The sequence below is a fragment of the Geotrypetes seraphini genome, chromosome 2, assembly GCF_902459505.1.
Source record: "Geotrypetes seraphini chromosome 2, aGeoSer1.1, whole genome shotgun sequence".
In the NCBI taxonomy this organism is placed as follows: Eukaryota; Metazoa; Chordata; class Amphibia; order Gymnophiona; family Dermophiidae; genus Geotrypetes; species Geotrypetes seraphini.
The window spans coordinates 167,806,857-167,819,270 of NC_047085.1; the positions used below are offsets into that span (position 1 = coordinate 167,806,857).

General features: G+C 44.6%; 1 protein-coding gene across 3 annotated transcripts in view; it reads right to left on the reverse strand.

The window, feature by feature from the left end:
* Positions 1-12,414, reverse strand: part of RTTN (rotatin) — a 385,080-nt gene that overhangs the window by 218,731 nt on the left and 153,935 nt on the right. For all 3 annotated transcript variants that reach the window (XM_033934249.1, XM_033934250.1, XM_033934251.1), the window contains 2 exons: positions 4,524-4,612; positions 846-963 (listed from right to left, as the gene is read on the reverse strand). In XM_033934249.1, the coding sequence (XP_033790140.1) occupies positions 846-963; positions 4,524-4,612 (207 nt within the window). The remainder of the gene's footprint in view (positions 1-845; positions 964-4,523; positions 4,613-12,414) is intronic.

Sequence of the window (12,414 nt, forward strand, 5' to 3'; positions counted from 1 at the left end):
GTTATGCCCCTCTTTATGATGCCCAGCATCCTGTTGGCTTTTTTCGAGGCTGCTGAGCACTGCGCAGATGGCTTCATTGATGCATCCACCAGCACACCCAAGTCTCTCTCTAGACTGCTGTCTCCCAGCAATCTCCCCCCCAATTTGTAGTTGAACAACGGGTTCTTTTTCCCTATATGCATGACCTTGCATTTTTCCACGTTAAAGCGCATTTGCCATTTGTTTGCCCAGTCTTCCAGCTTGTCCAGGTCCCTTTGCAGGTCCTCACACTCCTCCCTGGATCTAACTCTGCCGCACAGTTTGGTATCGTCTGCAAATTTTATAACCTCGCACTTTGCCTCCTTTTCCAGGTCATTGATAAATATGTTGAAGAGTTTCCTTAGATATAATTAGGTTTAAGTACCCTATACTCTGTTAAAGTAATTGATTATGGGTCAGGGGAGTTAAAGAAACTCTGAATTTGAAACTCTGTTATCTGTGTGAACTTAAGCAGGTCACTTTGTCTGCCTATGTCTTGCAATCAAAATTATATGGTTAATATATTATGTACAGAATTCCTTCTTCCCATTTCCTTATGGAACCTAGTCAAGTGCTGCAAATAGGTAATTGGACTTTTCCCACAACAGAACAAACCTGAATGCAGGTTTTTTAGATATGCAAGTAGCAAAATACACTAATAAAAAGGTATTTTTTTCCCTTTATGTTTTTGTTTTATTTCTACACATTACCTTGAGTGGACTAACATGGCCACCACATCATTTCACACAAGTTAACATTTTATATAATTGCCGATTATAAGCACTGCTGGAGAGTCATTTAGATTTTACTCGTGAATCATGGATTACCTCTGAATAATGAGAGAAGAACATTAGGCTGCTGTGCTAGAGATACACGTAAAACCGGATCAGCATACACAAGCATTCGCAACAGTGTCAGGCACGGCAACATCATACACTCCATAATCTAAAAGAAAAAGGAAAAGTCAAATCTAGAGTAACAACCCTTGCGCATTCATTTGCTAGATCGATACCTGGCATCCACCCACTGGTAAAAAGGAGAAAATATGTGAATATGCAGTATACAACATAAAACATCAGCAGGAAGCTTTCCTAAAGATTCATTTAAATTAAATTAAAATTCATTTAAACCTAAAAGAAGTTTAAAAAAAAGAAAAAAAAAAAAAAAAAAAGGCAATATTAAATTTCCTTGAGCACTGCTAGACCAATCCAGATGAGCAGCTTGAGCAATGGCATTTCATAGGAATAGCCATAGCCATACTAGATGTTAAATAGTGAAGGTGATAGTGGTGAGCCTGGTAACACCACTGCTGGTCATCCATTGTTTGGATCTCTTGTCATCTTTCCAAACTTCATATAATCTATTTAAAAAAAAAAAAAAAAAATCTAAAATCTGCATTTGACCCCCTTGGCTATAGGATAAGATGCATTATAGAAAAACTGTCAAATCTATTTTATGAAACAGTGTAAGCATTTTTTATCACCGGCTGAGGTAAAAGATCCAACGCTCATAGAATTCCTATGAGCGTCAGCGCTAATAGCTGGCGATAAAAAAGCCTAATGCAGATTCATAAAAGGGAGCCTATCAAATGTTGATTTGTGTTTATTAGATGCTGCATAAGTATTATGTTTCGTTGTTGTTGTTGTTAGGTACCATCGACTCGTGTTTGAGTTCTAGTGACTTGATGAATTGCAGATCTAAAAAGAAATCAGTTTTGTGCTAGTCCGGAAAGGTCCTCCAGCATCATCCCCATGGTTGTTTTCAACGTGTCCAGCCATCTGATTGCAAGTCACCCTCTTCGCCTGGTTCCTTTGACCAAAATAAGACAGTCGTAACTTCATCATTTGGGCTTTAAGTGACATAGCCAGTTTGATCTCTTCCAGAATTGATTTGTTAGTTCTGGCGATCCACGGCATGCCTAAAATCGTTCTCCAGCACCAAAGCTCAAATGAATCAATCTTCTTTCTGTCTTGTTTCCGTAGTGTCCAGCTTTCACATCCATAATTGACCACTGAGAAAATGAATGCGTAGACAAGTCTGATCTTCATTTGGAGTGTTACCTCCTAGCCTTTGAATACTTTGTCAAGAGCCTTCATTTAAGAGTGACCAAGTGCTATTCTGCGGAGTATTTCTTCCCTGCTAGTTGCTTCTTTGTTTACAAAACAGCTCAGGAGACAGAAGTCCTTTACAACTTCTATTCTATCGCCTTCAAGCTCAAAATCTTCACCATTTTCCATGTTCATGATCTTCGTCTTGTTTATATTCAGTTCTGATCCCAGGTTATGACTTTCAACTTTGACTTTTCTCAGAAGATACAGCATGTCTTCTTTGCTGCTGGTGATGAACGGTGTATCATCTGCATAGCGCAGGTTGTTTATATTTCGTTCACCAATTTTGAAACAGACACTCTTCTTCCAAATTTGCTTTTCTGAAGATGGTTTCACTGTACAGGTTGAACAGGTAAGGTGACAAGATGCATCCTTGCCTGACGCCACATTTTATTGGAAACCAATCAGGGTTGCTGTATTCAGTTCTCACTGCAGCTTCTTGATTTTCATATAAGGATCTCTATCAGCTGAGTTATGTGTTTGGGTATTCCCATTTGCACTAGAGTTCTCCATAGTTTATTGTGATCCACACAGTCAAAAGCTTTGCTGTAATCACTGAAGCAAAGGTATATTGTTTGCTCTTCTCCAATATCTATCTAACATTGGCAATAATTTCTCTTCTTCAACCTTTTCTGAAACCAGCCTGAACTTCGGGCAATTTTTGCTCAATGTATAATTGAAGCCTTCATTGTATTATTTTCAGCAATATTTTGCTGGCGGGTAGAATTAATGCAATTGTTCTGTAGTTGTTACAGTCCTTGGCATCACCTTTCTTCAGTATAAGTATGATCTTCTCCAATTGATTGGTCATGTTTTTTCCATCCAAATCTGTTGGCACAGTTGAGTAAGGGCTATGATAGCACCTTTTCAGCCTTTTATTAATTCAATTGGAATATTGTCATTACCAGGTGACTTGTTTTTCAATAAAGCATTAATCACTGCTATGACTTCTTCTTCGGCTTCAGTTTCCAGTTCAATTTCTCCAATGTTATCTTCATTGCCTTGTTTGTATAAATTTTCCATATAATCTTTCCATCTCTTTTTAATGTTTTCTGGATCATTCCGTATCATTCCATTGGCGTCCTTAAGCATCCCCAATCAGGGTTGGAATTTCTGCCACAATCTCTTAATCTCCTGAAAAGCTAATCTGGTTTTTACATTTACATGTTCCGATTCAATTTTCTGACAAATATCCTTAAGATATGTTAGCATGTATTAAATCCCTCTCATTTGAATTTCAGTGCTGTAAATAAGTATATTTTTGAACTGTTTCCTGGTAATCTTATTAATAAGTTTCAATTTACTGATTTTGACTTTACCTCATTCATTGTATTTATGATTATAATTGGTCTTTTTATTACTGTTATGCTGTTAACAAAATTGTAAGTTCTATGTTGAATTATACTTGCTGAACACTGCCTTGGGTGAATCATAAAAGCGGTTAATAAATCCCAATAAATAAATAAATAACCAACACTGTAGATCAACAGCAGTGAAAAATATGGACACTGCCGCAAAATAAAGTTGTGGATCACACCATGGAGCAAATACATGAAACACCAATATGGAGGCGTTATGGATCTAGGGCAGGGGTATCAAAGTCCCTCCTCGAGGGCCGCAATCCAGTCAGGTTTTCAGTATTTCCCCAATGAATATGCATGAGATTTATTTGCATGCACTGCTTTCATTGTATGCTACTAGATCTCATGCCGACTGGATTGCGGCCCTCGAGGAGGGACTTTGACACCCCTGATCTAGGGTCTGGAACAACTTCTATGTGATAATGTTCTAGAAAGGCTCTATGTAGGTGGAATGGTCGTGAAGGATTTTCAGGACTGTAGGCTGGATTTTCAGGACTGTAGGCTTCCTCTTGGGCTAAAAGCTTGCCACTCCAAGCTTAGCCAGACTAGAGACCTGGATGGCAGTATAGACCCCTATTTCCTAATGGCAGGGATTGATTATGTAGTGGATCTGCTCTATGATCTTTTCTGAGCCTTGAGCAAAATCTCGGCTTAAGCGGTTTCTGCATGCAGAATGCTCTGGATCAGAAATGGGAAGGGCATTCTTCCTCCAAAGCGACCCTGAGCAAACTCCCCTTTAAGGGGCAGTTGCTTTTTGTCAAAGTTCTGGATGATCTCATGGCCAGTCTGCAAAACCACAAACCAAAGTCTTTGCCTGACAGCAGATCTCAGAACTCGAGGGATTCTTTTTGGTTGAATTTTCAAGGCTTCAGGCATTTTTACCAGTACTCAAGTACCTCTTCCGGCCAGAAAAATTTCTGGGGAGAACACTGAAATACGTATGTTGCATAAAAGAGATAGAGACTGCATAAATTAAAATTGTAAGGGTAAGAAGGCATATAACTAATGGTATATTACAATTTAGAAAATACTTTACCTTGCCGTTCCGATAAACACACTCATTTAAGTACATTAATAGCTTTTCTACAACCCCCATTGTTTTCACAACAGCATGCATTGATCTATCTGTAAGAAAATAAAGAAAATGTTTTAACATTTTAGATATGAAGTACTTGAAATTCCTTAAAAAAAAAAAAAGCATATGTTACATAAAAAGCAAATACCGTATTTTCACGCATATAACGCGCGCGTTATACGTGTTTTTACAAACCGTGCATAACCTTGCGCGGTATACGCGTGAGCGTGTTGTACTAAATTTTTTTTACATAGTTCCCCCCCCACGTCCGATTCACCCCCCCCCGCAGGACCGCTCGCACCCCCACCCAGAAGGACCGCTCGCACGCACCCGCACCCCCACCCCGAAGGACCGCTCGCACGCGCTTCCACCCGCACCCGCATCCCCACCCTGAAGGACCGCTCGCACGCACTCCTACCCACACCCCCACCCTGAAGGACAGCTCGCACGCACTCCCGCCCTCTTGCCCCAGCCAACCGCAGCACCCCCGACACGACCGGGGCAAGAAGGAACTCAAGCCCTCTTGCCCCAGCCAACCACGGCACCCCCGACACGATCGGGGCAAGAGGGAGCTCAAGCCCTCTTGCCCCCCCCGACAAGATCGGGGCAAATGGGAGCCCAAGCCCTCTTGCCCCGCCGACTCCCCAACTCCCCGACAATATCGGGCCAGGAGGGAGCCCAAACCCTCCAGGCCACAGCGACCCCCTACCCCCACCCCGCACTACATTACGGGCAGGAGGGATCCCAGGCCCTCCTGCCCTCGACGCAAACCCCCTCCCCCAAACGACCGCTCCCCCCAAGAACCTCCGACTGCCCCCCCAGCCGACCCGCGACCCCCCTGGCCGACCTCCACGACACCCCCACCCCCCTTCCCCGTACCTTTGTGTAGTTGGCCGAACAGACGGGAGCCAAACCCGCCTGTCCGGCAGGCAGCCAACGACGGAATGAGGCCGGATTGGCCCATCCGTCCCAAAGCTCCGCCTACTGGTGGAGCCTAAGGCGCCTGGGCCAATCAGAATAGGCCCAGGAGCCTTAGGTCCCTCCTGGGGGCGGGGCCTTGGGCACATGGTCGGGTTGGACCCATGTGCCTCAGGCCCCGCCCCCAGGAGGGACCTAAGGCTCCCGGGCTTATTCTGATTGGCCCAGGCGCCTTAGGCCCCACCAGTAGGCGGAGCTTTGGGACGGATGGGCCAATCCGGCCTCATTCCGTCGTTGGCTGTCTGCCGGACAGGCGGGTTTGGCTCCCGTCTGTCCGGCCAACTACACAAAGGTACGGGGAAGGGGGGTGTCGTGGGGGTCGGCTGGGGGGGCGGGCGGAGGTTCTAGGGGGGGGGCCGTCGTTGGGGGGAGGGGGTTTGCATCAAGGGCAGGAGGGCCTGGGTCCCTCCTGCCCGTAATGTAGTGCAGGGTGGGGGTAGGGGGTCGCTGTGGCCAGGAGGGTTTGGACTCCCTCCTGACCCGATATTGTCGGGGAGTTGGAGAGTCAGCGGGGCAAGAGGGCTTGGGCTCCCTTTTGCCCCGATCGTGTCGGGGGGGCAAGAGGGCTTGACGTTAGAGAAAGGGCGAACCGCTGGAAGAGGAAGCACGCAGGCGCAGGGCTCACGGAAGGGCCGGGACCGCCAAGAGAAAGCAACAGGACATCGGTAGGAGCTTCTACATGATGGGGAGGGTCGGGAGGCTGTGGGGATGCGAGCGGTCCTTCAGGGTGGGGGTGCGGGTGGGAGCGCGTGCGAGCGGTCCTTCAGGGTGGGGGTGCGAGCGGTCCTGCGTTGGGGTGAATCGGACGTCGGGGGGGGGCATCAGGTTTTCAGGGTGGGGACAGGACTTCAAGAGGGAGAGGAGAGTCGGGGCGGGTGAAAGGAGAGTCGGGGTGGCCAGAGGAGAGTCGGGGCAGGCGAAAGGAGAGTCGGGTGGCGACGGGAGAGTCGGGCAGCATGCGCGGTATTCAGGTGTGCGCGGTATATAAAAATTTTGGTACATAAATTTGTGTTTTCCGCGCACTATACCCGTGTGCGCGTTTTACACGGGTGCGCGTTATCTACGTGAAAATACAGTAACTGATACTATAAGTGCTTATGATGGGTAATATATTCTTTAACATCTTGTAAGGGCAATTACTAGACCTCCCTACAATTTTTACTGAAAAATTAGACATCTGTATTATCAGATCAATACTCAAAAAAACAGTTATAGGTTCAATGCCATAAAAATGCTTTTTGTAAAAATCAGAGGCATTCTACAAATAGCATCATATTTTTTCAGCTATAAATATAAGGGAAGATTAGGTTTTTACTTCAGTAATCTTCTTTATAGAAGAAAGGCATATGAGCCTTGAACCAGTGGGGTATTCCCCTCTAATCACGAGCTGTATAGAAGGCATCATGAAAAAATATTTTTGACTCTGCCTCCTGGATCTCTGGGTTGTGTTGCAGCTTCTGAGTTCATACCAAAGCACTATGCAAAGAGAAATAAAAAGGAGGGACATGAGGAACTTACCAACAAAGCCAAATCTGCTCTGCTCTTATTGGATACAATCAAGTAACAATTCCAATAGGAACATAAAATAAAATTGAACTGAACTAGCCACCTACCTGAATAAACCGGCACTAACACTTAAGTAGTTCTCACAATCTCAGATTTGTGTTTTAGCATTACTGAGTAATCTGTTCACTCTTCAGACTTGATTGACAAGTGAAAGACAAGCATCTGGAAATAAATACCTGTCTGAGACAATAAGTAGGCTAACTGAAATCTGACAGGGCATGCCGTCAAGACTGATATGCCTTTCTACTAGAAAGAAGATTATCAAGATAAGAACCTAATCATCCTTTCTAGTGCAAAAGGCATATGAGTCTTGAACCAGTGGGATGTACGAAAGCAGTCCACTGAGTCTAGGTCAAGGAAAATGAGCCTGCTGCTAGTACTCAAAAGTGGCATCCAGTCATGCTATTACATCCACCCTGAAAAATTTTGTGAAAGTATACAGCTGCCCAATAAATTTCCTCATGAGGAACTGCCTGGGACTCCACTCATAAAGAAGCCAAACTCCTCGGAGAGTGTGCTGTCAAAGACATCGGTGGTTGCTTACCACACTCAATATACGCTGAATAGCCATGCAAATCCATTTTGAAATGGAAGCCTTAGAAGTCAGCTTCCCCAGACGGCTAGGACTCGTTAGTACAAAAAGATGGTCTGAGAGACAAGTCATTCTTCAACTCAAGGTAACAGAGAAGAATTCTCCTAACATCCAGCAACATCAAAACTTTGACCTATCTCTTTGAACCCATGGTATGGAACACAGGTAGCCAGACTTCCTGATTTATGTTGAAGACCAAAACCACCTTTGGCAGAAAGGAAAGTAATGTTATGTGAGACCCCAGCCCATGTAAATCCGAGGAAAGGCTGCCTGCCGACAGAGCCTGCAGCTCCAAGATCCTTCTCATTGAGACTATAGCTACTAGGAAATCCATCTTAACAGAAAGATCCATCAGCGACACCATTTGTAGGGGTTCATATGGGTCTTACTGAGGGCATACAAAATAATATTAAGATTCAACAATGGGAACAGCTATTGCACAGAAAAGCACAGCCACAACTCTCCCTTCAACAAATCTGGCTACTGCAGGATGAGAAGCCAAATAAACTTTCCTCCACTTGAGCCCTAAAGCATGAGAGGCCTGCCACCTGTACTTAAAGGGAAACAACATGCAGACCCTTCTCAGTTCCATCTTAAAGAAATATGAGAACATAGGAATTGCCATATTGGGACAGACCGAAGATCCATCAAGCCCAGCATCCAGTTTCCAAAAGTGGTCAATCAGGTCCCAAGTTCCTAGGCTAGATCCCAAGTATTAAAACACATTTTATGATGTTTATCCTAGGAATAAGCAGTGGATTTCCCCAAGCCATTCAATAATGATCTATAGATTTATCTTTTAGGAAATTATCCAAACCTTTTTTAAACCTTGTTAAGCTAACTGATTTCACCACATTCTCCGGCAATGAATTCCAGAGTTTAATAATATGTTGTGTAAAAAAAGATTTTCTCCAGTCTGTTTTAAATTTACTAAGTAGCTTTATCAAATTCCCCTTAGTATTTTTGGAAAGAGTAAACAAGCGATTCACATCTACCCTTTCCACCCCACTCAGTATTTTATAGACCTCTATCATATCACACTGAGCCCTAGCTGCTTTAACCTTTCCTTATAGAGAATTTTTCCCATCCCTTTTATCATTTTCATCACCCTTCTATATACTTTCTAAGTCTGATACATCTTTTTTGAGATACAGAGATCAGAATTACAAATAATATTTGGTGTGTGGCTGTACCATAAGAGTGATACAAGGCCATTATAACATTGTCTTCTATGTTTTACATTCCTTTCCTGATAATTTCTAACATTCTATTTGCTTTCTTAGCCACTGCTACACATTGAGCTGAGGGTTTCAATGCATCCTCAACACTATTTACCCTTCTCCATTGAGAATATTGACCATTTAAACCTACTCTCTATTTTCTGTCTTTCAACCAGTTCTTAATCCATAATAAGACACTACAAGTCTTTCATGAGATACTTTGTCAAATGCCTTTTGAAAATCCAAATACAAGATATCAACAGGCTCACTTTTATCCACATGTTCATTCACCCCTTCATAGAAATGCAGTAGATTGGTAAGGCAAGATTTCCCTTAACTAAATCCATGTTGGCTTTCTCTCATTAGTCCATGCTTATGTATGTTTTGTCATTTTGTTCTTTATAATAGTCTCTACCATTTTGCCCAGCAGCACTGATGTCAGACTCACCAGTCTATAATTTCCCGGATCACTAAATATATTAGTTGATGTTGGTCCTATGTTATACATTTGGTTTTGAATGGAAAAATTAGGTTCTTGCCTGCTAATTTACTTTCTTTTAGCCTCTCCAGACCAGCATAGGTTAATATTACAAGCGGGTATATATCTCATTATGACCAGCAGGTGGAGACTGAAACAAAACATTGGAACTGTACATATCATGTGATCCCTCCCTAATTACCTCAGTCTGACAAAAAGCCAAGCAGAACTAAGAACTATATACAGAAAACAAACAAGACTTCAAACGGGAGTATCAACAAATAAAAACAGGAATGCTGTTGGAAAATGCAAAGGAACAAATGCAAAAAGCAAATGTCCCCACAGCTCGCCAGCTACGTCAGCCAAGCCACAGCCACTGTTATTAATCTCCCTGGCCCTAGAAAAATACTAGAAACTGACCGAAAAATGAAAATATGCACGCAAGAACACGACAATAGGCAGGGTGAGGTCCTATGCTGGTCTGGAGAGGCTAAAAGAAAGTAAATTAGAAGGTAAGAATCTAATTTCTCCTTCTTTAGCAACTCTCCAGACCAGTATAGGTTAATTTTACAAGCAAGACGTACCAAAGCAGTCCCCATCAAGGGTGGGGGACCCCCCAAAGGGCTGACACCAGAACACGCTCACTGAACACTACGTCCCGACGCACCTGAACCACTGCCTTACAAATATCCACAGGAGGCACCACAAAGACTCAGCCCAAGAAGCTGCCTGACCCCGAGTGGAATGAGCCTTGAAAAAAATTCCAGAACAGTCTTTTTTGAAGAAGAAGATATGCGGAAACAATAGTCTCCTTGATCCAGCACACAATGGTAGCCTTGGAAGCGCCATCCCACCTATGAGGACCCGCTAGAAGGACAAAAATATGATCTAATTTCCTGATCTCCTGAGTCCTCCGCGAGTAGACACGAAGGACCCAACATCCAATATGTGCAACTGTTTCTGCTCAGAAGAACCTGTCCGACTATCCAGGATCGGGAGGACCACAGACTGATTAATATGAAAAGGAGAAACTACCTTTGGCAGAAAGAAAGGAACAGGCCTCAACACGACCCTCTCCCTAGAAAACTCGAGGAAGGAAGACCTACAAGAGAGAATCTGCAGCTTTGAAACATGTCTAGCAGAAGTAATAGCCACCAAGAAGTCTGTTTTAAGAGTAAGTTCCTTCAACGAGCAGGCACCCAAAGGCTCAAATGGGGGGTGAGGGGGGAGCACACCAGCCCTGACAGAACCAGATTCAAATCTCAAGAGGGAACAGACGGTCGCACGGGAGGATTGAGCAACTTGGCCGCCCGCAAGAAGCAAACATCAGGAATGGCAGTCAGACGCTGACCCCATAATAACTACGAAACACTGACAGGGCTGCAAGTTGAACCCGGAAAGAAGACTAAGCCAGGCCCTGTCCAGGACATCCTGCAAGAACTCTAAGATGTTTGGCAGGGAAGCGCAAGAAGAGACCATTCCCCACGCCGTACACCACTGAATCAGATCTGATAGCTTGTCCCTCTGAAAAAGGCACACCTCAAATGCCTCCTCAGTAGTAGACGGAAAAAAACAAGTCCCTGGTACCAGCGGCCATCCCCTCGAGAGGATTCTGGAGGTGTCCCCAAGGATCCAGGTCCTCATGCAATAGTTAAAACTCTCCTCAGAAAAAAAGTCCTTGTCCGAGGCCATACGTGGGCGTCTGGATGAGGGAGGAGAAGGGGGGGACGCAAAAAGAATTAAGGAGTCAAAACATCAGGGTGCGCAGAGGGAACAAATCCCCGAGACCCCCTGGACACAAGTAGGACCCCCAGCCACCAGAAAATATGCTTTATACAAAGCAAAAAGAAAATGAGGGTGAAACCCTCCCACCCCCCACCCGGCGGCCTCATGGGACTCCCTGCCCCAGCAGGGAACCCTGCTGTAATCTGTCCCTGTTATGTCAAAACAGGGAGAAGGCACTTGAGGCTAAATACAAGATGGAGGGGCTATCTGAGGAAAAATGGCAAAAAACATGCCAAAAATAGCCCCTCCAGGGCCTGTAGCAGCTGAGAAGACTGAACTGTCCCAGCCGTTAAAGCAGGCAACAGCCGGCATCAGCTGAGAGAAAAAACAGCTGACTGAAAAACCCCAGCCGCACTGGCGGTGGCTGAGGAAATCCCTCCATGGGCGGTAGGTAAAGACCGGGCTTCCCTGTAAAGCTCTGCTGGCTCGTGAGGCACTAGCAGCGGGGAGCCCTGGACACTGGCAACCACTGCTGACGAGACTCTTCCACCGCACCGGCCTGAACAGCTATTTTCAGGCCAGCAAGTGCCTCGCATCTGGACCAAATTGTGCCTCTCCCCCTGAGAAGTGCTCAATTGCTCCATACGCGACCTAGCTAGAAAAAAAAGTGCCGGTTAGTTGAAAAATACAGTAATTTACAGCATATTTAAAGGGAAAGCAACCCTTTAGACTGGCACTGCCTCAGGATTTTTTTTTTTTTTTTCACAGAACAGACTCCACTGGCTCTCTAAACAATATGTCTTACCACCAGGGGTTAAGGCTTACTGTTGAGGCACCTCTAGAAAAATGTTGGGGAGGTGGAGGAAAGGGGGGGGAGGGACCCTGCTCGAGACACGCCGGGTTTGACACCCCCGAGGTCGAATGGACCCCAAAACAGGGCTCATCCAAGCTCAATCCGGCACTAAAAAGGGGACAAAAGTCCTAAACAAATTCCAACAGCCCTACCAAGGGAGATGGGTACAGCTCACCACACCTGCTGGAGACAAGAAGACTGAGGTAATTAGGGAGGGGGTCACATGATATGTACAGTTCAAAAGTTTTGTCTCAGTCTCCACCTGCTGGTCATGATGAGATATATACCCGCTTGTAAGATTAACCTATGCTGGTCTGGAGAGTTGCTAAAGTTTGTGTTTCATAGCTTTATAATTTTATTCTTACTTTTGTTTATGTTTTAGAAATTTTACCCCTGAGGAAAGAATGTGCCAAAACATGGTTATGTAGGATTGGTAAATG